The sequence below is a fragment of the Tachyglossus aculeatus genome, chromosome 3 (assembly GCF_015852505.1).
Source record: "Tachyglossus aculeatus isolate mTacAcu1 chromosome 3, mTacAcu1.pri, whole genome shotgun sequence".
Taxonomy (NCBI): Eukaryota; Metazoa; Chordata; class Mammalia; order Monotremata; family Tachyglossidae; genus Tachyglossus; species Tachyglossus aculeatus.
Genome location: NC_052068.1, coordinates 13,142,895 through 13,169,388, shown reverse-complemented (window position 1 = coordinate 13,169,388; position 26,494 = coordinate 13,142,895). Strand labels below are relative to the sequence as shown.

At 44.8% G+C, this 26,494-nt stretch overlaps 1 protein-coding gene across 2 annotated transcripts in view; it reads left to right on the top strand.

Annotated features, from left to right (window-relative positions):
• The window catches only part of TMEM72 (transmembrane protein 72), a 48,261-nt gene that overhangs the window by 9,255 nt on the left and 12,512 nt on the right, over positions 1 to 26,494 (top strand). Inside the window, exons 1-3 of one of the 2 annotated variants that reach the window (XM_038744147.1) lie at positions 3,969 to 4,030; positions 23,085 to 23,151; positions 25,035 to 25,106. In XM_038744147.1, coding sequence (XP_038600075.1) covers positions 4,012 to 4,030; positions 23,085 to 23,151; positions 25,035 to 25,106 — 158 coding nt within the window. In that variant the 5' untranslated portion in view covers positions 3,969 to 4,011. Of the gene's footprint in view, positions 1 to 3,968; positions 4,031 to 23,084; positions 23,152 to 25,034; positions 25,107 to 26,494 lie in introns of those variants that run through there. The other variant, XM_038744146.1, reaches the window with a different exon arrangement.

Sequence of the window (26,494 nt, the reverse complement as noted above, 5' to 3'; positions counted from 1 at the left end):
AGTGCTTAATAAATATGACTGATGATGATGATGATCTATGGCACACATGGATGGGAGCATTCCAAGGCTAGCGGGGAATCAGGGATGCTCTTAGACAAATGCTCCAGCGGGGGCCAGCTAAAACTCCTTCTTCAAAATGGCACACACGGTGACATTTGAGAAGCAGCGTGGCTCAGTGGAAAGGGCACGGGCTTTGGAGTCAGAGGTCATGGATTCAAATCCCGGCTCCGCCAATTGTCAGCTGTGTGACTTTGGGCAAGTCACTTAATCGATCAATCAATCTTATTTATTGAGCGCTTACTGTGTGCAGAGCACTGTACTAAGCGCTTGGGCAGTACAAATTGGCAACATATAGAGACGGTCCCTACCCAGCAGTGGGCTCAAAGTCTTCTCTGTTCCTCAGTTCCCTCATCTGGAAAATGGGGATTAAGACTTTGAGCCCCCCCGTGGGACAATCTGATCACCTTGTAACCTCCCCAGCACTTAGAACAGTGCTTTGCACATAGTAAGTGCTTAATAAATGTTATTATTATTAGTAGTAGTAGTATTGTTATTATTATTGTTATCATTATTATTATTTGGGTACACTGGATGCCCGGCCTAGCACGTGACACTACATTCCTCTGTGTTTGGATTTTTTCAAGGCAGTCTGCTTGCCTTCATATCTCATTATCTCATCTCTTTTGAGAAGCAGCATGGCCTAGTGGATAGTTGTGTGATCTTGGGCAAGTCACTTTACTTCTCTGGGCCTCAGTTATCTCATTTGTAAAATGGGGATTGACACTGTGAGCCCCACATGGGATGAGGACTGTTTCCAACTCGATTTGCTTTTATCCACCCCAGCGCTTAGTACAGTGCCTGGCACATAGTAAGCGCTTAACTGTAATTATTATTATTATTTGAGCTTGGGTCTGGGAGTCGGAAGATCGTCATCATCATCACCAATCGTATTTATTGAGCGCTTACTATGTGCAGAGCACTGTACTAAGCGCTTGGGAAGTACAAATTGGCAACATATAGAGACAGTCCCTACCCAACAGTGGGCTCACAGTCCAAAAGGGGGGAGACAGGGAACAAAACCAAACATACTAACAAAATAAAATAAATAGAATAGATATGTACAAATAAAATAAATAAATAAATAGTAATAATCAGTAATACTTGATTACTGAAGTAAATAATTACTTCAGATCAAGGCCTCAGCCTCCAATTTTCCAAAATCTTCCTGTGCCATTTTGACTTGCTATCCAAACTACCTTCTTTTGATGCCCAGATCCATACCCTCAACTCTCCTGGCTCTGCCACTTGTCTGTTGTCTGACCTTGGGAAAGTCACTTCAGTTCTCTGTGTCTCATTTACTTCATCTGCAAAATAGGGATTAATAATAATAATAATAATAATGGTATTTGTTAAGCGTTTTCTATGTGTTAAGCACTGTTCTAAGCACTGGGATAGATACAAGGTAATCAGATTGTCCCACAGTGGGCTCAAGTCATAAACCCCATTTTACAGCTGAGATAACTGAAGCACAGAGAAGTTAAGTGGCTTGCCCAAGGTCACACAGCAGGCTGGTGGCGGACCTTTGATTAGAACCCACACCCTCTGACTCTCAAGTCCATGCTCTTTCTGCAAAGATATGCCTCGTGTGGGACAGGGACTGTGTATAACCCAGTGGAAAGAGCCCGGACTTTGGAGTCAGAGGTCATGGGTTCAAATCCTGATTCCACTAATTGTCAGCTGTGGGACTTTGGGCAAGGCCCTTAACTTCTCTGGACCTCAGTTACCTCATCTGTAAAATTGGAAGACCGTGAGCCCCCCATGAGACAACCTGATCACTTTATAACCTCCCCAGCACTTAGAACAGTGCTTTGCCCATAGTAAGCATTTAATAAATGCCATCATTATTATTATTATTATTACCCCAATGCTTAGAACAGTACCTGGCACATAGTAAGCACTTCAACAAATACCATACTTATTGTTATTAAGTCCATATCGTTCAGCATGTTTTCAAAAGGAAAAATAATGTGTAGCTCTGTTTAGAAACTCAAAATGAAAGCAGTATTTATTGAAAAAGTCAAGTGCCCCACACCATACTAAACACCTATTAATTGTAGCATCCTGTGCTGAATGCTTAAAATGATATTTAATCATAATTGTGATACTGTACTGAGCACTAGTGAAGATGAAAGCTAACCAAGTCGGACACAGTCCCTGTTGCACAGGAGGCTGACTGCCTAAGGGGGAGGGAGAACAGGTATTCCTCTCCTCCCTGTCCCCATCCCTGCCATTTTCCAGATGAGAAAACTGAGGCAGAAAAAGTGAAGTGAAACGCCCAAGTCCACACAGCAGAGAAGCAGCATGGCTCAGTGGAAAGAGCCCGGGTTTTGGAGTCAGAGGTCATGGGTTCAAATCCCTGCTCTGCCATTTGTCAGCTGTGTGACTTTGGGCAAGTCACTTCACTTCTCTGGGCCTCAGTTACCTCATCTGGAAAATGGGGATTAAGATTGTGAGCCCCCTGTGGGACAACCTGATCACCCTGTAACCTCCCCAATGCTTAGAACAGTGCTTTGCACATAGTAAGCATTTAATAAATAATAATAATAATAATAATAATAATAATAATTTTCCCTTCAAAGCCCTATTGAGAGTTCACCTCCTCCAGGAGGCCTTCCCAGATTGAGCCTCCGCCTTCCTCTACCCCTCCCCATCTCCCCCCTTACCTCTTTCGCCTCCCCACAGCACCTGTATATATGTATATATGTTTGTACGTATTTATTACTCTATTTTATTTGTACATATTTATTCTATTTATTTTATATTGTTAATATGTTTTGGTTCGTTCTCTGTCTCCCCCTTCTAGACTGTGAGCCCACTGTTGGGAAGGGACCGTCTCTATATGTTGCCAACTTGTACTTCTCAAGCGCCTAGTACAGTGCTCTGCACACAATAAGCACTCAATAAATGCGACTGAATGAATGAATAATAATGATGGTATTTGCTAAGCACTTAGTATGTGCAAAGCACTGTTCTAAGCTCTGGGGAGATACAAGGTGATCAAGTTGTCCCACGTGGGGCTCACAGTCTTCATCCCCATTTTACAGATGAAGGAACTGAGGCTCTGAGAAGTTAAGTGACTTGCCCAAGGTCACGCAGCAGACATGTGGCGGAGTCAGGATTCAAACCCATGACTTCTGACTAAATGCCAATATTTTATTATTATTATAAGTGGTGGAGATAGGATTAGAACCCCAGTTCTCCGAGGGCCAGGCCCGTGCTCCCGGCTCCGCCAATTGTCAGCTCTGTGACTTTGGGCAAGTCACTCTGCTTCTCTGTGCCTCAGTTACCTCATCTGTAAAATGGGGATTAAGACTGTGAGCCCCCCCCGTGGGACAACGGGGTTTATAAATAGGTAGTTTAAATAGTAATAAATAAATAAATAGTAATAGTTTATTACTCTATTTATTCTACCTGTACATATCTATTCTATTTATTTTATTTTTTTAGTATGTTTGGTTTTGTTCTCTGCCTCCCCCTTTTAAACTGTGAGCCCACTGTTGGGTAGGGACTGTCTCTGTATATTGCCAATTTGTACTTCCCAAGCGCTTAGTACAGTGCTCTGCACATAGTAAGCACTCAATAAATACAATTGATGATAACCTGATCACCTTGTGACCTCCCCAGCGCTTAGAACAGTGCTTTGCACGTAGTAAGCGCTTAATAAATGCCATCATTATTATTATTAAATAGTCCCAAATCCTTTCCCTGCTGCTGTAAGACTCTGCTAGACTGTGAGCCCACTGTTGGGTAGGGACCGTCTCTATATGTTGCCAACTTGTAGTTCCCAAGTGTTTAGTACAGTGCTCTGCACACAGTAAGTGCTCAATAAATACGATTGATTGATTGATTGATTGATTGATTGATTGATTGATTCCTCTTTCCCAGGTAGCCCCAGCTGAGCTGTCTTACTCACCATTTCTCACAGATTCTTGTTGAGACTCCGTCAGAGTGATGGGGAGGCTGTCTTCAGGTGTGACTTTGATCTTTGGCTCTCCCTGGGTCAGTCTTGCTTCATCCTTGAGTGGGATGGAAGGGTCTTCTGAAGGTGGAAAGAGCCCTAGTTGGCGGCTGGGCCCTGGTTCTTGACTGTAAGCAATCAATCAATCAATCAATCAATCATATTTATTGAGCGCTTACTATGTGCAGAGCACTGTACTAAGCGCTTGGGAAGTACAAATTGGCAACACATAGAGACAGTCCCTACCCAACGGTGGGCTCACAGTCTAAAAGGGGGAGACAGAGAACAGAACCAAACATACCAACAAAATAAAATAAATAGGATAGAAATGTACAAGTAAAATAAATAAATAAATAAATAAATAGAGTAATAAATATGTGCAACCATATATACATATATACAGGTGCTGTGGGGGAAGGGAAGGAGGTAAGATGGGGGGATGGAGAGGGGGACAAGGGGGAGAGGAAGGAAGGGGCTCAGTCTGGGAAGGCCTCCTGGAGGAGGTGAGCTCTCAGCAGGGCCAATTGATTGATTGATTGACTCAGAGGTCCTGGGTTCTAACCCCGGCTCCGCCATTAATCTGCCAGTTGACATTGGCCAAGTTACTTCACCGTGCCAAAGTTCCCTCATCTATAAAATGGGGATTAAATCCTACCCCCTCCTACTTAAACCGGGAACCCCGTGTGGGACGGGGACTGTTTCTGATCTCATTACCTGGTATCTACCCCCATGCCTGAGAAGCAGCGTGGCTCAGTGGAAAGAGCCCGGGCTTTGGAGTCAGAGGTCATGGGTTCAAATCCCAGCTCCATCGCTTGTCAGCTGTGGGAGTTTGGGCAAGTCACTTCACTTCTCTGGGCCTCAGTTACCTCATCTGGAAAATGGGGATGAAGACTGTGAGCCCCGCGTGGGACAGCCTGATCACATTGTAACCTCCCCAGCACTTAGAACAGTGCTTTGCACATGGTAAGCTCTTAATAAATGCCATCATAATTATTATTATAGTAAGCACCTAATAAACGCCATTATTATTATTATATGGTAAGTGCTTAATAAGTACCATAATTGTTTCATAGAATGTCAGAAAGAGCCAGGAAATTCCACTCTTTTCTAGGTTTAATCAAAAAACTGGTCTCAGAATCCTTTCACTTTAGGCAGGCCACAGGAAGGCCTACAGGCAGCTGTGGCTAATCATGACAGAGAGTGAGAGGAGGGAAGGGGAAAGGAGGAGAAAGGGAGAGGGGCAACAGGAAGCTATGGCTAGTGGCCCCATTCTGGCCACCCCAGTCAAAGAGAGAATAATAGTAATAATAATGATAACATTTATTAAGCGCTTACTATGTGCAAAGCACTGTTTTTTTAATGGTATTTATTAAGCGCTTACTATGTGCAAAGCACTGTTCTAAGCGCTGGGGAGGTTACAAGGTGATCAGGTTGTCCCACGGGGGGCTCACAGTCTTAATCCCCATTTTACAGACGAGGTAACTGAGGCCCAGAGAAGTGAAGTGACTTGCCCAAAGTCACACAGCTGACAATTGGCAGAGCTGGGATTTGAACCCATGACCTCTGACTCCAAAGCCCATGCTCGTTTCCACTGTTCTAAGCACTGGGGAGGTTACAAGGTGATCAGGATGTCCCATGGGGGGCTCACAGTCTTCATCCCCACCTTACAGGAGGCTTGACAGTGCGAGTGGAATCCTAAATTTTGTGATGATCCTTCCCTTTTTGGGGTGTGTGGTCATCTAACTGCATGCTCTTGACTGTAACAGGGAATGTCTCTACCAATTCTGCTTCACTGCATTCATTCAATCGTATTTGAGTGCACACTATGTGCAAAGACACTAAACTAAGTGCTTAATATGGTCCTTTGCTCCCAGTAAGCACTTAATAAATCAATCAATCAATTGTATTTATTGAGTGCTTACTGTGTGCAGAGCACTGTATTAAGTGCTTGGGAAGTACAAGTTGGCAACATATAGAGACGGTCCCTACCCAACAGTGGGCTCACAGTCTAGAAGGGGGAGACAGAGAACAAAACCAAACATATTAACAAAATAAATAGAATAGATATGTACAAGTAAAATAAATAGAGTAATAAATATGTACAAATATATATACGGGTAAATAAATATCATTGATTGATTACTAACTCTGGGTCTTCTAAGAACTCTGGAACCATTTTTCCTCAGGTCAATCAATCAATGGTATTTATTGAGTGCTTAGTTTGTGCTGAGCATTAAACTAAGCACTTGGGGGAATACCATTAAATAGCTTTGGTGGACATGACCCTGCCCACAACAAACTTACAGATTACAGTGAAAGACCGACATTAAAATTAATGATAAACGGGAAATGGCAGAGCAGAAGTTTATGTACAAAAGTTTTGTGGGGCTGGGTTGAATGTCAGCCACCATAATAATAATAATGGCATTTATTAAGCGCTTACTATGTGCAAAACACTGTTCTAAGTGCTGGTTAAGGTTTCCATAATCAGGGAAACCTTAATTTCTTAAACAAGGGGATTGCACTGGCTTTCTCTCTTTGTCTATTTTGATTGTAAGTCCAGCGCTTAGAACAGTGCTTTGCACATAGTGAGCGCTTAACAAATGCCATCATTATTCTGTTAAGCGCTTAGTACAGTGCTCTGCACACAGTAAGCGCTCAATAAATACGACTGAATGAATGAATGTAAGCAATTATATAGAATCTAAATGGGGTATGAACAAGACTGCATTTCCATGCTGCCCCCTAGTGGATTCTTGTTAAATTGATTTCTTAGCTTATTGATTTGGAAAAATTTTAATAATAATAATAATAATGGCATTTGTTAAGCGCTTACTATGTGCAAAGCACTGTTCTAAGCACTAGGTAGGTTGCAAAGTGATCAGGTTGTGCTACGGGGGGGCTCACCATCTCAATCCCCGTTTTACAGATGAGGGAACTGAGGCCCAGAGAAGTGAAGTGACTCGCCCAAAGTCACACAGCTGACAATTGGCAGAGCCGGGATTTGAACCCATGACCTCGGACTCCAAAGCCTGTGCTCTTTTCCACTGAGCCACGCTGCTTCTCAAAATTTTTGCTCCGCTGTCTCAATCAATCGCATTGGTTGAGTGTTTACTGTGTGCAGAGCCCTGTACTGAGTATTAGGGAGAACCCAATGACATAACAAAAACATCCCCTGCCCATAACGAGCTCCTACCTCATCCCTCTTTCCCGAAGGTGGAAGCTAACCAGCCCTCCTTGCTAACTGAAGAGGAATGCCCTCCCTCCACACATCCTCCAAACTAGCTCTCTTCCTCCCTTCAAAGCCCTAATGAGAGCTCACCTCCTCCAGGAGGCCTTCCCAGAGTGAGCCCCCTTCTTCCTCTCCTCCTCCCATCCCTCCTGCCCTATATCCTTCCCCTCCCCACAGCACCTGTATATATGTTCATACAGACTTATCACTCTATTTTACTTATACGTATTTACTCTTCTATTTATTTTGTTAATGATGTGCATTTAGCTTTAATTCTATTCGTTCTGACGACTTGACACCTGTCTGTCTACATGTTTTGTTTTGTTGTCTGTCTCCCCCTTCTCGACTGTGAGCCCGTTGTTGGATAGGGACCGTCTCTATATGTTGCCAACTTGTACTTCCCAAGTGCTTAGTACAGTGCTCTGCACACACTAAGCGTTCAATAAATGCGATTGAATGAATGAAGAGACCAGGCTATTCATTACGTGGGGCCTGGTCAGAAGCACAGCTGAATGGGTGAATTTACCTCTTGTGGGCTCTCTAACCCCCAGCAGATTTGAGCCTGGAGAGTTTCCAGTCCTCTACCAGTCTCGACTGCGGGAGGGAAAGTTAAGCAGAGGCCTATCCATTCCATCCCAGCGCTTAGAATGGTGCTTTGCACATAGTAAGCGCTTAGTAAATGCCATCATTATTATTATTATTTCTAGCTTGGCCAGTGGCTAGTGAGTGGCAGGCAATCTGCTACAAGTCAAAACTCACCTGCACTGGGCAGCAATGACATGGGACAGGATCGAGGGCAGAGACTCAGGTTTACTGCGTGGAAGGCAGCAGTGGTCAACCACTTTGATATTGTTAGCAAGGAAACTCTAAGGATAATTGAACAATTGCAGATGGAGGTGGGGCCTTCTAGGAGAGAGGCAGCCATGGCATCAGAGATGACTTGACAGCGTAAGAAAAGGTCTTTCTAAACCAATGGAGTTTATGGTCTGCCTTGTTAGTGATTTAGCCAGCAATAAAGAGGAATTCCAATTGGGAAGAAAGGGAGGGCAAGCAGGGATAACAAAGGGAACAGACACACATGATCTGGCTGGGGTCATCACAGGGAGCAGGTGAGAAGGATGGGCTGAGGGTGATTGGAAGATAACGAAGTGGAAGAAGGAGGTGAGGAGTGGGGAGAGGGAGGAGGAGTGTGGTTCTACCATTCGTCTCTAAGCAGCGTGACCCAGTGGATAGAGCAGGAGCCGAAGCGTCAGAAGGACCTGCGTTCTAATCCCAGCTCTGCTACTTGTCTGCTGTGTGACTTTGGGCAAGTCGCTTAACTTTTCTGTGCCACAGTTCCCTCATCTGTAAAATGGGGATTAAGACTGTGAGCCCCCCGTGGGACAACCTGATCACCTTGTGACCTCCCAGGGCTTAGAACAGTGCTTTGCACACAGTAAGTGCCTAACAAATACCATTGTTATTATTATTATCTGGCTGGGATAATCACAGGGAGCCGGTGAGAAGGATGGGCTGAGGATGATTGGAAGATAATGAAGTGGAAGAAGGGGATGAAGAGTTGGGAGAGGGAGGAGGAGAGTGGTTCTACCACTTGTCTCCAAGCAGCATGACAAAGTGGATAGAGCAGGAGCCGAAGAGTCAGAAGGACCTGGGTTCTAATCCCAGCTCTGCTACTTGTCTGCTGTGTGACCTTGGACAAGTCACTTAACTTTTCTGTGCCACAGTTCCCTCATCTGTAAAATGGGGATTAAGACTGTGAGCCCTAGATGGGACAGTGACTGTATCTACCCCAGCCTGGCACATAGTAAGCACTTAGTATATTATGATTATTATTATTATTGCCAACTATGTGACTTTGGGCAAGTTAACTTTTCTATACTTTAGTTTCTTCGTTTGTAAAATGAGGGGTTTAAAAACTATGTCCTCCTACTTAAACTGTGAGCCCCATGTGGGTCAGGGATCGTATCCAACCTGATTAACTCGTATCTACCAGGAGTTTGGTACAGTGTTTGGCACAGAGTAAGCCCTTAAGAAGCAGCGTGGCTCAGTGGAAAGAGCATGGGCTGTAGAGTCATAGGTGATGGGTTCAAATTCCGGCTCTGCCACGTGTCAGCTTTGGGTAAGTTACTTAACTTCTCTGTGCCTCAGTTCCCTCATCTGTAAAATGGGGTTAAGACTATGAGCCCCCCGTGGGACAACCTGATCACCTTGTAACCGCCCCCCAGCACTTAGAACAGTGCTTTGCACATAGTAAATGCTTAATAAATGTCATCATTATTATTAAGAAATACGATAAAGAAGGAGAGGAGGGGGAGGAGGAGGTGGTGATGAGGAGGAAGAAGTGTTTTGTAAATGCCAGTCACATAGTAAGTGCTTACAAATACTATTTTAAAAAAACACAACAGAATCGGATGGGTGAAATCGCATGTGATTCTTGACTTTGTGGGCCCAAACTGACTTTGTGTTTGAAGAAGACACTAGTGCTGATTAAGTTGCATGCATTATGGTAATTATTAAGCACTTATGTTCAGAGCACTGAACTAAACACTTGGGAAGGTAGAATAGAGGTGGTAGACTAGATCCCTCCCCTCAAGGAGCTATCAATCTAGTTGGAGAGATAGATAGCAAAATAAACAATGGATAGGGGAAGGAATTCCCTCTCAGGGTTGCACCTGGAGAGTTTCCAGTCCTCTACCAGTCTCGGCTACGGGAGGGAGAGTCAAGCAGAGGCCTGTCCATTCCATTCCTAGCTTGGCCAGTGGCTAGAGAGTGGGACAAGGCAAAACTCATCCATGCTGGACAGCAGACTGAGCCCCTTCCTTCCTCTCCCCCTCGTCTCCCTCTCCATCCCCCCCACCTTACCTCCTTCCCTTCCCCACAGCACCTGTATATATGCATATATGTTTGTACATATTTATTACTCTATTTATTTATTTTACTTGTACATATCTATTCTATTTATTTTATTTTGTTAGTATGTTTGGTTTTGTTCTCTGCCTCCCCCTTTTAGACTGTGAGCCCACTGTTGGGTAGGGACTGTCTCTATACGTTGCCAATATGTACTTCCCAAGCACTTAGTACAGTGCTCTGCACATAGTAAGCGCTCAATAAATATGATTGATGATGATGATGATGATGATGAGTGGGGAGACTCGAATTTAGAGAAGCAGCGTGGCTCAGTGGAAAGAGCCCGGGCTTTGGAGTCAGAAGTCATGGGTTCAAATCCCGACTCCGCTAACTGCCAGCTTTGTGACTTTGGGCAAGTCACAACTTCTCTGGGCCTCAGTTCCCTCATCTGTAAAATGGGGATTAATGTGAGCCCCCCGTGGGACAACCTGAGCACCTTGTAACCTCCCCTGCACTTAGAACAGTGCTTGGCACATAGTAAGTGCTTAATAAATGCCATCATCTTGTGTCGACCCCAGTGCTTGCCGCATAATGAGCACCTAACAAATACCTCAATTGTGATTTCACACCACCCAGTTCTCTTCTACCCTTCTTAGGTCTGGGCCAGAGCTGTCCTTTCCACACAAGAGTTAATTTAGACAGGGAGTGAAGAGGGATTTGTCCATCCCAAGTTCTCCAGAGGTTTAACAGAGCACTCATGGTCCATTCTATCGACTTTCGTAATCCCCCAACATGCAGCGATGGCCCAACAGTGATGTCTTCTGTTATATGGAACAAAAGCTCATTCTCCCCGCCTAATCTCCTCCACAGCCACTTGCCTTTTGGTTTCTCTGACGCGGAGCATTATCGCCCCGGTGACGGCGGCCCATTAACGGAGCGGACATTGCTGGCATGCTTGCTGCTCTGTGGGGCCTTTATCCCTCTCTGAGGTTCTGCCTCTCTTGAGCTCAAAGGAAAACAGGTAACCATGGTGAAAAATGTCCTGGGATTCAAAAGGACACGGGTTCTAATCCCGGTTCCATCACCTAGGGCGACTCACTTCACTTCTCTGGGTCTCCGTTACATCTCTGTAAAAGGGGGATTACAACTGGGAGCCTCACGTAGGACAGGGACCGTGTCTCACCCGATTTGCTTAGTACAGCGCTTAGCACAGGGCTTGATACATAGTAAGCGCTTAAAAAATACCGCAGTTATTATTAATATCATCATTAGACTGAGTAAACAAGCCAAGTCACCTGATTATCAGATGACAGGCTCCTTGAGGGCAGGGACCTTGATATTTGATGCTATCATGCTCTCGCAAATGCTTAGTCCAGTGTTCTGTACACGGTGGGCACTCAGTAAATAGCCTTGATTGAGTGACTGATCTGATTGTATTTACGCCAGTGTTTAGTACTGGGTTTGCCACATCACATTTGCAGTATTTATGCAATTATGAAGCAGCATGTTTAGTGGATAGAGACCAGGCTTGGGAGTCCAAAGGTCACGGGTTCTAATCCCTGCTCTGCCACTTGTCCACTGTGTGACCCTGGGCAAGTCACTTCGCTTCCCTGGGCCTCAGTTACCTCATCTGGAAAATGGGGATTGAGACTGTGAGCTCCCAATTATGACGAGGTCGAACCCAATTTGCTTGTATCCATCCCAACGCTTAGTACAGTGCCCGACACATAGTAAGCACTTAACAAATGCCATTATTATTATTATTAAGCATTTATTATCATTATTATCAATATTACACAAGCATAAAATGATACACCTCTCAGGGTCATCCTTTACCAGTCTCGGCTATAGGAGGGAGAGTCAAGCAGAGACCTACCCACTCCATTCCTAGCTTGGGCAGGGGCTAGTGAATGGAAGTCCATCTGCTACACGTCAAAACTCACCTGTGCTGGCCAGCAGCAGTTTGGGAGAGAGTCAAGGGCGTGACTCAAGTTTACTGCGCGGAAGGCGGCGATGGTACATCACTTCCAGATTTTTACCAAGAAAACTCTATGGATCCACTACCAGAAAGATTGCAGTTGGAGAGCAGGGCGTTCTGAGAGAGATGTGTCCGTGGTGTCGCTGTGCATCAGAAACGACTCGACTGCATAAGACAAGACAAATATAAGAAGTGCGATATTTTTTGAACACTTACTGTGTGCTAAATCCTGTAATAATAATAATAATGGTATTTGTTAAGTGCTTAGTATGTGCCAAGCACTGTTCTAATCGCTGGGGTAGATACAAAGGATGTTTCGAAGAGTGAGTACTTAAACAGTACAATAAATCCATCAATACAGTAGGGCCGCAGGTGAGCATGAGGGCTTAAATGCATAGTTGGCACAGAAGGGCTGAGGCGATAGCAAGGAGGATATGACTCTAGGGAGAAGAACAATTAATCGGGGAAACCATCCTGGAGGAGATGAGATTTTTGAGGGGCTTCAGAGAGTGGGAGAGTTGTGATCTACTGGATCTGAAGAAGGGGAAAGCTCCAGGCCGGAAAAAATACACGAGTGAAGATGATTCGAGGCAGGCGAGATGAGAACGAGGCACAGTGAGGATGGTAGCTTGAGGGGAATGAAGAGCGAAAACTGGGGTGTAGTGGAAGAGAGTGGATAGATAAAAGGAAAGAGCTGATGGAGGGCCCTGAAGCCAATGGTCAAGAATTTCTGTTTGATGCAGAGAGGACTGGGTAACCACAGGAGGTTTTGTGGAGCAGGGAGATGTGCAGAATGTTGCAGAAAAATTATCTCGAGAGCAGAGCGAAGTATGGCCTGGAGAGGGGAGAGAGACTGGAGGCAAGGACACCGGTGAGGAGGTTGATGCAGCTGTCAAGCTGGGATATGACAAGTGCTTGGACCAGGGTGGGTAGTGGCCATCTGGATGGAGGACGGATGGATCTGGAAATTGTTGTGGAGGAAAGACTGACAGGTAGCAGCAAAGTATGGAATGTGAAAGGTGAATCATGGGGAGGGGTCAAGGATAATGCCAAGGCAGGCTTTGGAGTCAGGAAGTAGCATGGCAGAGTGGAAACAGCATAAGACCAGGAGTTGAGACCCAGGTTCTAGTCCTGTCTCTGTCACTTGTATGCTTTTTGACCTTGGGCAGGATGCTGTCTCTGTGCCTCAGTTTTCTCCTGTGTAAAATGGGAATAAAATACCTGTTAATTTGTTCGTTCATTCGCCCTCCCTTATAGACACTGGGATGAGAACGGTGTCTGATCTGATTTCTTAGATGGACTCCAGAGTTTAGCCCTGTGCTTGGTACATGGTAAATGCTTAATAAATAAAATCACCACTATTGGGGAGAATGGTGGTGTGGTCTACTGGGATGGGCAAGCTAGGTGGAGGAGAGGATCTGGGAAGGAAGATGAGATGTATGGTCTTAGTTATCATCATCATCATCAATTGTATTTATTGAGCGCTTACTGTGTGCAGAGCACTGTACTAAGCGCTTGGGAAGTACAAGTTGGCAACATATAGAGACAGTCCCTACCCAACAGTGGGCTCACAGTCTAAAAGGGGGAGACAGAGAACAAAACCAAACATACTAACAAAATAAAATAAATAGAATAGATATGTACAAGTAAAATAAATAGAGTAATAAATACGTACAAACATATATACATATATACAGGTGCTGTGGGGAAGGGGCTCAGTCTGGGAAGTCTGGGCTATTGAGATGGAAAGGATGGTCATGCCATCCACAGGGATGGGAAAGTCAGGGGGAAGACAGGGTTTGGGAGGGAAGATATCAATCAATCGTATTTATTGAGCGCTTACTGTGTGCAGAGCACTGTACTAAGCGCTATGGAGCTCAGACTTGGCTCCCAGTCCTAATCCCGATTTTACAGATGAGGTAATTGAGTCACAGAGAAGTTAGTGTTCTATCCACTACGCCCTGCTGCTCCTCCACATAATCAATTCATGTGTGAGGGATTCCCACCATCAGCAAACTCCAGCCCTCAAATTAGAGTTACCTCATCTGTAAAATGGGGATTGAGGTTGTGAGTAGGACATCAAGCCCCTGAAGGCCTAGAAAACTGTAATGGTATTCAACCTCTAGTAAGGCAGTGAGACCTGAACCTACCTCGAGAACCGCATCCAGAGTCTTAAAAAGTTGTCTTCATGCTAACTCTTAGGACCTACTGTGTGTCAAACACTGTTCTAAGCTCTGAGAGAGATACGAGTTAATCACGTCAGGCAGGCTTCCTGTCCCACATGGGGGTCACACGTCCCCACCAGGAAGGGAACAGGTATTAAATTCCCATTTTACAGTTGAGGAAACTGAGGCACAGAGAAGTGATTTGCCCAAGTTAACGCAGCAGGCAAGTGGAAGTCCAGGCTTTTAACCCACTAGGCCATGCTGCTTCCCAGTTTCACTAATGTCACCTTTGAGAGCCATTCTCAAAATCAAATATTGACTAGATCACCAATTACGAGGTCCTAGAATAATAATAATAATAATGGCATTTATTAAGTGCTTACGATGTGCAAAGCACTGTTCTAAGCACTGGGGAGATCACAGTGTGATCAGGTTGTCCCACGGGAGGCTCACAGTCTTAATCCCCATTGTACAGATGAGGTAACTGAGGCACAGAGAAGTTAAGTGACTTGCCCAAAGTCACACAGCTGACAATTGGTGGAACCAGGATTTGAACCCCTGACCTCTGACTCCAAAGCCCGTGATCTTTCCACTGAGCCATGCTGCTTCTCTATAATAAAATAATAATGATGGTATTTGTTAAGCACTTACTATGTGCCAAGCACTGTTCTAAGCACTGAGGCAGATCCAGGGTAATCAGGTTGTCCTGTGTGGAGCTCACAGTCTTAATCCCCATTTTACAGATGAGGTAACAGGCACAGAGACGTTAAGTGTCTTGCCCAAGGTCACACAGCAGATAAGTGGCGGAGCTGGAACCCATGTCCTCTGGTTCCAAGCCCATGCTCTTTCCAATAAGCCACACTGCTTCTCTGTAATAATAATAATAATAATAGTATTTGTTAAGCACTTACTACGTGCAGGCAGTGTAGTAAGCACTGGATTTGGACACAGCAAATTGGGATGGATACAATCTCTGTCTCATGTGGGGCTCGTAGTCTCCATAAGAATTTAGCTCACCAGCAGTGATGCAATGCCTCTACACCTCAGCTTGGCTGGGTGAAATATTTGAGAATTCATGAACTCCTTATCTTCCCTTCCAAATCCTCTCCTCCAGTTAACTTTCCCAACACATTTAATAATAATAATTATGGTATTTGTTAAGCGCTTTAAGTGCTGGGGTAGATACAAAATAATATGATTGGATCCAGTCCCTGTCCCACATTCATTCATTCATTCATTCAATTTTATTTATTGAGCACTTACTGTGTGCAGAGCACTGTACTAAGTACTTGGGAAGTGCAAGTCAGCAACATATAGAGACGGTCCCTTCCCGACAACGGGCTCACAGTCTAGAAGGGGGAGACAGACAACAGAACAAAACAATGGGGCTCACAGTCTCAATCCCCATTTTCCAGATGATGTAACTGAGGCCCAGAGAAGTGAAGTGACTTACCCAAGGTCACACGGCAGACAAGTGGCGGAGCGGGGATTAGAACCCAGATCCTGGGACTCCCAAGTCCATGCTTTTGACACTAGGCCATTCTGCCTCCCGACATTTGACAGCACCACCTCCACGTCTCTCCCCATCTCTCTAGCCCACAACCTTGGCATTTATAGTCAACATTTCCCTCTCCTTTGACAACTCCTATTCTGCCCAACCTCAAAACCTGTCGGTTCTTCTTCCAAACAACTCCAGGATCCTCCCCCTTGTCCAACCAAACAGCTACCATACTGATTCCTCTTGGCACTTTTCATAATAATAGTAATGATGGTATTTGTTAAGCACTTAGTCTGTCTTAGGACAGACACTGTTCCAAGCACTGGAGTAGATACAAGGTAATATCCATAACCCAGGTTGGCCACTCCAGTCCATATTTCATTCTTAAACGGAGTATTTTTTCTAATAGGCCCTTCTCCCCATGCTTCCAAACCTTTCAGTGGTTGCCCGTTTGCCTTGGCATCAAGCGGAAGTACTTGTCCGTCAGCTTGAAGGCATTCAAATCTCTCTGTGTGTGTCTCTTTCTCTCTCCACCCTCATCCACTCTCTTCTCTGCCTACACCCCTGCGCTCTCTCATTGTTCTTCGCAAGCTAAGCTACTCACTAGGCCACATTCTCATCTCTCTGCACCCTCTGCTCCTCTGCCGCTAATCTCCTCACCGTACCTCGTTCTCGCCTGTCCCACCATCGACCCCCGGCCCACGTCATCCCCCAGGCCTAGAATGCCCTCCCTCTGCCCCTCCGCCAAGCTAGCTCTCTTCCTCCCTTCAAGGCCCTACTGAGAGCTCACCTCCTCCAGGAGGCCTTCCCAGACTGAGCCCCTTCCTTCCTCTCCCCCTTGTCCCCCCTCTCCATCCCCCCCATCTTACCTCCTTCCCTTCCCCACAGCACCTGTATATATGTATATATGTTTGTACATATTTATTACTCTATTTATTTATTTATTTATTTTACTTGTACATATCTATTCTATTTATTTTATTTTGTTAGTATGTTTGGTTTTGTTCTCTGTCTCCCCCTTTTAGACTGTGAGCCCGCTGTTGGGTAGGGACTGTCTCTATATGTTGCCAACTTGTACTTCCCAAGCGCTTAGTACAGTACTCTGCACACAGTAAGCGCTCAATAAATACGATTGATTGATTGATTGATTGATTGCTCAGATCCAGGCGGAAACAAAATGGTGGAGTTGGAGCAGACAGACCCAGTCCAAAGGACAGATACTAGTCCAGCCGGCAGACACCAGCCATGGGGCCAGCTAACAGACACCATCCCAGCTAAAACAAACATCAGTCCCGCCGGCTGACAGTACCCGGGGAGACAGACACTAGTCCAGCTGACAGACACCAGTCCAGTTGGTAGCCAACAGCCAGAGATACAGACACCAGCCCAGCTATCAGACACCAGTCCAGCCAACAGACACCAGTCCAGTTGGCAGAAACTAGCCAGGATGGGACAGAAACCAGTCAAGCTGACAGACACCAGCTGGAGGAGGAGACCCCATCATCATTATCATCATCATCAATTGTATTTATTGAGCACTTACTGTGTGCAGAGCTCTGTACTAAGCGCTTGGGAAGTACAAATTGGCAACATATACAGACAATCCCTACCCAACAGTGGGCTCACAGTCTAAAAGGGGGAGACAAAACCAAACATACTAACAAAATAAAATAAATAGAATAGATATGTACAAGTAAAATAAATAAATAAATAAATAAATAAATAAAGAGTAATAAATATGTACAAACATATATACATATATACAGCTAGGAGGACAAACTGTAGTCCAGCTGACAGATAGCAATCAAACAAGCAATCAGATTTATTCAGCAGTTGCTGTGTCTAGAGCACTATACTAAATGTTAGAGGGAGTATAATATAACAGTAGACAAGGAGCTTAGAGTCTAGTGGGGCGGGCAGTAATTAAAATAACATACATGTCATCATTCACTCATTCAATCATATTTATTGAGTGCTTAATGTATGCAAAGCACTGTACTAAGTTCTTGGGAGACAACAAACAGACACATTCCTGCCCATCACAGGCATCTCCTTGCCTGGGGTCCATGAAGGCCACCACCCTACTTATTTTATTCCTACAGGAGAACCATCCCAAGTGCTTAGTTCAGTGCTCTGGATACAGTAATAATAATAATAATCAATCAATCGTATTTATTGAGTGCTTACTGTGTGCAGAGCACTGTACTAAGCACTTGGGAAGTACAGGTTGGCAACATATAATAATAATAACAATAGTAATTGCGGTATTTGTTACTAAGTGCCAAGCACCATTCTAAGCACTGGGGTAGATACAAGGTAATCAGGTTGTCCCACGTGGGGCTCCCAGTCTTAATCCCTATTCTCCAGATGAGGGAACCGAGGCACAGAGAAGCGAAGGGGCTTGCCCAAGGTCACGCAGCAGACAAGTGGCAGAGCTGGGATTAGAACCCACATCCTCTGACTCCTAAGCCCAGGATCCCGGGATCCGGGAGCCACTATGCCACGCTCAATTAATGTGAGTGATTGATGGATTGTTTTAACCAGAAAAACAACTGTGGCCTTACCTGTAAACTGTAAGCTCATTCAGGACAAGGAACCAACTTGGTTGTATTGTACTCTTCCATGCACGTAGTACAGTGCTCTAATCCCTCTATTCTTTAACCTTGTTTCAAGAAGGAAATGTGTCTATCAGCTCTGTTGTATTATTATATTGTATGCTCCCAAGCACTTAATACAGTGTTCTGCACACTGTAAGTCCTCAATAAATATAAAAGATTGAGTGATTAATCACTTTGCACATGGTAAACACTCAAGAATAATGATTGAGACACTTAAATAGTCAACAGGCCATCCCTTTCCTTCTCCTTCCAGTGACTTCTCTTGGAATCCTATTTGCAAAGGACGCCGGGTGAGCTGGTCGACTCTCTCCATAAAACATTTCAATAAAGAATCAATGACTCATTCATTCATTCATTCAATCATATTTATTGAGCGCTTACTATGTGCAGAGCACTGTACTAAGCGCATGGGAAGTACAAGTTGGCAAAATATAGAGACGGTCCCTACCCAATGGCGGGCTCACAGTCTAGAAGGGGGAGACAGAAAACAAAACAAAACATTAACAAAATAAAATAAATAGAATAAATATGTATAAATAAAATATACAGTAATAAATACAAACGAACATATATACATATATACAGGTGCTGTGGGGAGGGGAAGGAGGTGAGGCTGGGGGGATGGATGGGGAGAATATGAATCTATATTCAGCACTTACTCTGCACTGAGCACTATATTAATCATTATTATTAAGTACTTGAAAGAGCACACTAGAGATGGTATATACGATCCCTACTCTCAAAGGGCATTCCCTAAACCCAGGCCCTAAAACACAGGCTCCTGGTTCACAGATCCCATCCAGATCCAGCTCTTTCCCAGCTCTGACTTCGGCTCAGGCCGGGAAGAGCCACGAGGACCACCATGAAGAGGCCTTCCCTGACTAATGTCTCCTTTCCTCTTCTCCCACTCCCTTCTCTGTCACCCTGACTTGTTTCCTTTATTCTTCCCTTTTCTCTCCCCCTCCTCCCCGCCCCAAAGCACTTATGTGTTTATGTATATATCTATAATTTTATGTATTTATATTGATGCCTGTTTACTTGTTTTATAATTATATTTATTTATATTGATATCTGTTAATTTGTTTTGATATCTGTCCCCCCGCCCCTAGCCTGTAAGCCTGGCGTGCACAGGGATTGTCTCTATTGCTGAATGGTATTCATTCATTCATTCTTTTTTATTGCATGCTTACTGCGTGCAGAGCACTGTACTAAGTTCTTGGGAAGTACAAGTCGGCAACATATAGAGACGGTCCCTACCCAGCAACAGGCTCCTGTCTAGAAGGGGGAGGCAGATGACAAAACAAAATATGTAGACAGGTGTCAAAACCATCAGAATAAATAGAATTATAGCTATAATAAATGGAATTATAGCTATACTTACCAAGCACTTAGTACAGTGCTCTGCACATAGTAAGTGCTCAAAAAAGTGAATGAATGAATGAATGAATGAATGAATGAATAAATGAAAATTCATCCTTTCTTCCAGTCCCACCATACTTGAGTACATTGTTCCTCTCCCCCTCCTTGGGTTTGTGCCCTGGGTCAGAGAGGGCAAACCCAGGTAGCTTCTAAAATGGAGATGTGCCCAACGGCAAAAGGTTCTTCTTCACTGTTTCTTCCCCTCCCTGGCTCCAAACCAGCATAGAGAGGGGTCTCCCCCAACCCCGCCAGGTCAAATGCCTCTAAGATGGCAGATCGGGCCACGAGGAGGAGACCAATGGGTCCACTGGAGGAGGGATTAAGAGCGATGAATGGAGACCATTGGAGCTCAAGGGATGCCAACGTCCTGCTCGACCAACAGCGAGAGGCCCCGGAAACTGACTGACAGCGAGGGGACTGATGAGGGTTCGCTCCTGTGGGAGCATCTTCGGGAGGGCCAAGGGCAGCTGCTTGGGTTAGGGCCTGAAGCAAAGGAAAGGATGTGTTAAAACCCTGCCCATGTAAGCGGCCCGCAGTCAGTGTGGAGACCGCCCATTCGCGGACCTCCTTGTCCGCGGCTCGCTCTGTGCGAGGAGCGGTGGTTGTGTGCTGAGCCCTCCCGAGAGGGAGTGGGATTAAAGGGGTCTGACTTGGAGCAAACTGGGGTGTTTGTCATCTCTATGCTACCCCTCACCGGGAGTGGTAGCATACATATCCATCATTTACTTATTTATATTAATGTCTGTCTTCCCCTCTAGACTGTAGGCTCATTGTGGGCAGGGAATGTGTCTTTTAACTGCTGTGTGGTGCTCTCCCAAGCACTTAATACAGTGCTCTGTACACAGTAAGTGCTCGATAAACAGGACTGACTGACTGGCTGAGATGACTGAAAAGTTGTGTTGCCTCCAGACTCGGCATCTGGGTTTACACAACCCCTTTGTGTCTGGGTGACTTGTACTTCCCAAGAGCTTAGTACAGTGCTCTGCACACAGTAAGTTCTCAATAAATACGATTGATTGACTGAATGAATGAATAGGTGGATAATATATTTTCCTTGGATGATGATGAAAATAATACCAATTATAATACTAGTAATGACTGTAATACTAGTAATAATTAGAGAAGCAGCGTGGCTCAGTGGAAAGAGCACGGGCTTGGGAGCCAGAGGTTCTAATCCCGGCTCTGCTGCTTGTCAGCTATGTGACTTTGGGCAACTTCTCTGTGCCTCAGTTCCCTCCCCTGTAAAATAGGATTAAGACTGTGAGCCCCACGTGGGACAACCTGATCACCTTGTACCCCCCCAAGCGCTTAGAACAGTGCTTATAGTACTCGCTTAACAAATGCCATCATTATTATTAATTGTGGCATAAGTTAAGCACTTATTACATGCCATGACAACTGAGCAATGGGATAGGAGGCTCACAGTCTCCTACGCGGGCTTCCGTTCGTGGACCCTGCAGGTTACACGTCACTGAAGTGGGAGAGGACCCCGGCCTGTACTGAATCCCTGGCACTGTAAGTGAAAGCCCAGTCTACAATGAATCCCTCGCATTGTAAATGGATGGAGCACAAGAGCTGTGTGAGAGGAAATGGCTGCTGGGAATCTGGCAGTTAACTGGAGAATTGCTGTCACCATGTGGACATTCCCAGAAGTACAAAGGGAGAATAGAATGGAAAAGGGAAAAGGAAGACCTGGATGGACACTAATAATAACAATAATAATATTTAAGTACTTACTAGGCAGCAAGCACTATAGCTGGATGGTCACTAAAACAGAACTCCATATCTTTCCACCCAAACCCCGTCCTCCTGCTGACTTTCCCATCCCTGTAGACGGCACCACCATCCTTCCCATCTCACGAGCCCATAAGCTTGGCATTATCCTTTAATTTTCTCTCATAATAATAATAATAATAATAATAATAATGGTATTTGTTAAGCGCTTACTATGTGCTGTTCTAAGTGCTGGGGAGCTTACAAGGTGATCAGGTTGTCCCACGGGGGGCTCACAGTCTTAATCCCCATTTTACAGATGAGGTAACTGAGGCACAGAGAAGTGAAGTGACTGGCCCAAAGTCACACAGCTGACAGTTGGCAGAGCCGAAATTTGAACCCATGACCTCTGACTCCCAAGCCCGGGCTCTTTCCACTGAGCCACGCTGCATCTCCGCGTATTCAATCCATCACTAAATCCTGTCGGTTCCACGTTCACAACCTCGCCCTTTCCTCTCCATCGAAACTGCTACCATGTTAGAAGCAGCGTGGCTTAGTGAAAAGAGCACGGGCTTGGAAGTCAGAGGTCATGGGTTCCAATTCCACCTCTGCCACTTGCCAGCTGTGTGACTTTGGGCAAGTCACTTAACTTCTCTGGGCCTCAGTTACCTCATCTGTAAAATGGGGATGAAAACTGTGAGCCCCACGTGGGACAAACTGATTAATAATAATAATAATAATGATGGTATCTGTTAATCACTATGTGCCAAGCACTGTTCTAAGCGCTGGAATGGATACAAGGTTATCAGATTGTCCCACTTGATTACTTTGTATCTACCCCAGTGCTTAAAACAGTGCTTGGCACATCATGAGCGCTTAACAAATACCATCATCAGTATTATTATTACTAAGTCAATCACTTATCCTATCCCAACTTAATTACTGTATCAGCCTCCTTGCTGACCTCCCAGCCTCCTGTCTCTCCCCACTCCAGTCCATACTTCACTCTGCTGCCCAGATCATTTTTCTTGTTTCCCACTCCTCAAAAAACTCCAGTGGTTGCCCATCCACCTCCGTATCAAACAAAAACTCTTTACTTTTGGCTTTAAACCACCCCACCATGTTGCCCCCTCCTACCTCACCTCACTACTTTTCTACTACAACCCAGCCCTCTTGTTCGGCTCCTCTAATGGCCAACCCATTGCCCACCTCTCGTCTCCGCTCTGGAGCATCCTCCCTCCTCAGATCCGATGGACAATGACTCTCACCCCTTTCAAAGCCCATCTCCTCCAAGAGGCCTTCCCTGACTAAGCCTTCCTTTCCTCTTCTCCCACTTCCTTCTACGTCACCCTGTCTTGCTCCCTTTATTCATCCCCCCTCCCAGCCCCACGGCACTTACGTCCGTATCTGTCATTTATTTATTTATATTAATGTCTGTCTCCCTCTCTAGACTGTAAGCTCATTGTGGGAAGGGAATGAATGTGACCGTTAATTGTCATATAGTACTCTCCCAAGAGCCTAGTACAGTGCTCTGCAAACAGTAAGCACTCAATGAATATGATTTAATGGATTGCCCATCCTATTTTCTGCTTCTAGTGTTGATCGGCGTGGGAATTGAAACCTTCCTACAGGGGCAGTTCAAAAGCCTGGCGTTTTACTTGTTGTAAGTATAAGTGATGCTTTTCCTGACAATTCTGATGACGGTTAATACTTTGCCAGCTTGTCATCTTCTAGACTGTGAGCCAACTTTTGGGTAGGGACCGTCTCTATATGTTGCCAACTTGTACTTCCCAAGAGCTTAGTAAAGTGCTCTGCACACAGTAAGTGCTCAATAAATACGACTGAGTGAATGAATTTGAGAAAGGCAAAGAGCTTGTTTATCTCAACCCTTTTACAGGAACTTGAGTTTTAGGTAGTCTGATTTTATCAGCCCGATCCAGGGTTGTGTGGGTAGTCCTTATTGAATGCATCTATCATCCCCTTACGCTATCGTGAGCCATAGACAACGTCTAATAAACACCTGTGTACTCCCAGCACTTAGTACAGTGCTCTGCACACAGCTAAGTGTTATTACCACTAGATACATAAACTATGCCCAGCAAATAAATGTAGTCAACTGATTGGTACTAGGTAAGTGTACTAGATATATAAACTATGCCCAGCAAATAAATGTAGTCAACTGATTGGTACCAGGTAAGTGTTAAGGATGGCTCTTGGGATCACAACCTGGATACAACTTTGGTTTTCCTGACTCCATAGTGGATTCTTCAGGAGAGAAGGCAAAGGCACAAAGAGAAGCAATGTTGCCTAGTGGATAGAGCACAGGAGGCCTGGGAATCAGAAGGACCTGGGTTCCAATCCTAGCTCTGCCACTGGTTTGCTGTGTAACCTTGGACAAGTCACTTAATTTCTTCGGGCCTCAATTACTCATCTGCAAAATGGAGATTAGGAATGTAAGCCCCATGTGGGACGTGGACTGTGTCCAAAGTGATTACTCTGTAACAGTTCCTGGCACATAGTAAGTGATTAATGAATACCATGAAGAAAAAGATATCTCAGTAGGACTGGAGAGCTCAGATTTTCTAATTCCTCACCCCGAAATCAAACCACAGCATTTCTCCAGCTCACCGTCTCCCTCTCTGCTGTACCGGGGCCATTTCTTTTCCGTTCTTCTGTCTTCAATCCATCCTCTGAGACTCTCCTGTAGAAGAATTGTGCCTTCTCCTCTTCTCTTTCTTTTTGAAGAAATCTAGTTTAGGTCTTGTGTCCTATTTGGGGGTCTTGTTTCCCGGTATAGTGGGTCCCAAGGGCCTCACTCAAGAGATAATAATAATAATTGCGGTATTTGTTAAGTGCTTTCTAGAGAAGCAGGGTGGCTCAGTGGAAAGAGTACGGGCTTGGAGTCAGAGGTCATGGGTTCAAATCCTGGCTCCACCAACTATCAGCTGTGTGACTTTGGGCAAGTCACTTCACTTCTCTCAGTTCCCTCATCTGTAAAAAGGTGATTAAAACTGTGAACCTCCCATGGGACAACCTGATCACCTTGTAACCTCCCCAGCGTTTAGAACAGTGCTTTGCACATAGTAAGTACTTAACAAACACCATCATTATTATTATTATCATTATTATTATTATCTGCCAAGCACTGTATTAAGCGCTGGGGTGGATACAAGCAAATCGGGTTGGACATAGTCCTGTCCCACATGGGGCTCACAATCTCAATCCCCATTTTACAGATGAGGTAACTGAGGCACGTAGAAGTAAAGTGATTTGCCCAAGGTCACGGAGCAGACCCTTTCTGACAGTCAACCTGGTTCCCAAACACCAGAGTTTCCCCGGGGCTTTTACAGACCAAGCCCAGTGTGACGTATGGGCTTGGATCTGTTCCTAGTAATAAGAGTAAATTGAGTAAAGAATAAATAAGAGTAAAATTGCTCTTCCCAAAAAATATCTTGGAACACTGGGGCTCAGCTTTGCAAAGGAGGATAATCTCTGTGAAGGGAATCCATCCGCCCTCCCTACTTCTAACCACTCTCCGTCCTTTAGGTTTTCAGGGGTGGCAGTTTTCGTATGTGAAGGCTCCTATTTTGTGGCTCTGCTGCTTTCGACGTGCTTCACGTGAGTAACCTTCAGATTTCCAATGGGGAAACTGTGTCAGATCAGAAACGCTCCTGGAATGGCCAAAGATTACCACTCTAATTTGCTCTCGCAGCTCAGAGGACTAATTCATTCATTCATTCATTCAATTGTATTTATTGAGCACTTACTGTGTGCAGAGCACTGTACTAAGCACTTGGGAAGTACAGGTTGGCGACGTATAGACGGTCCCTACCCAAAAACAGGCTCACAGTCTAGAAGGGGGAGACAGACAACAAAACAAAACAAAACAAAACATGTGGACAGGTGTCAAGTCGTCAGAATAAATAGAATTAAAGCTAAATACACATCATTAACAAAATAAATAGAATAGTAAATATGCATAACTAAAATAGAGTGATAAATCTGTACAAACAGAATGTTAGCAATGCCCAGAAGTAAAAGAAACCTATATTCATCCATTCAATCATATTTATTGAGTGTTTACTGTGAGCAATTATCTGTCGGATATGAGAAGGGAGGGCATTCCAGGCCAGAGGTAAGATATGGGTGAGAGGTTAGTGGCAGGATGGGCAAGATAGATGAAATCGAGGTACTGTGAGAAGGTTAGCATTAGAGGAACAAAATGTGTGAGTTGGGTTGGAATAGGAGAGTAGCGAGGTGAGGTAAGAAGGGGCAAGGTGATGGAGTGACTAGGAAACAAAACAGAGGCGTTCTGCAAGAGCACTGATCGGGTGAAGAGATGATGGGGAGGAAGAGATTGTGTGATGAAAAATTTCAGAAACAAATTCATTTGTATCAGTCGAAAGTATTTACTGAGCACTTACCGTGTGCAGAGCACTGTACTAAGTTTTTGGGAGAGTATAACAGAGTCGGTAGACATCTTCTTTGCCCAAAAGGGGAGCTTAAGAGAAGCAAGGTGGCTCACTGGAAAAAGCCCGGGCTTTGGAGTACGAGGTCATGGGTTCAAATCTCGGGTCTGCCAATTGTCAGCTGTGTGACGTTGGGCAAGTCACTTAACTTCTCAGTTACCTCATCCATAAAATGGGGATTAAGACTGTGAGCCCCCCGTGGGATAACCTGATCACCTTGTAAGCTCCCCAGCGCTTAGAACAGTGCTTTGCATATAGTAAATGCTTAATAAATGCCACTATTATTATTATTATTATTACAGTCTACAGGGGGAGACAGACATTAATATAAATAAATTTGGGATATGGACATAAGGGCCGTGGGGCTGAGGGTGGGGTGAATAAAAAGTCTTTGACAGTACAGAACCAAGTGTGTAGGCAATACAGAAGTCGGAGGGTGGAAATAAGGGCTTAGGTGGGAAGGCCGTTCGGAGGAGATGTGATTTAAATAAGGTGGAGAGAGTAGTGGTCGGTGGAGAGAGTAGTGGTCTGGAAACT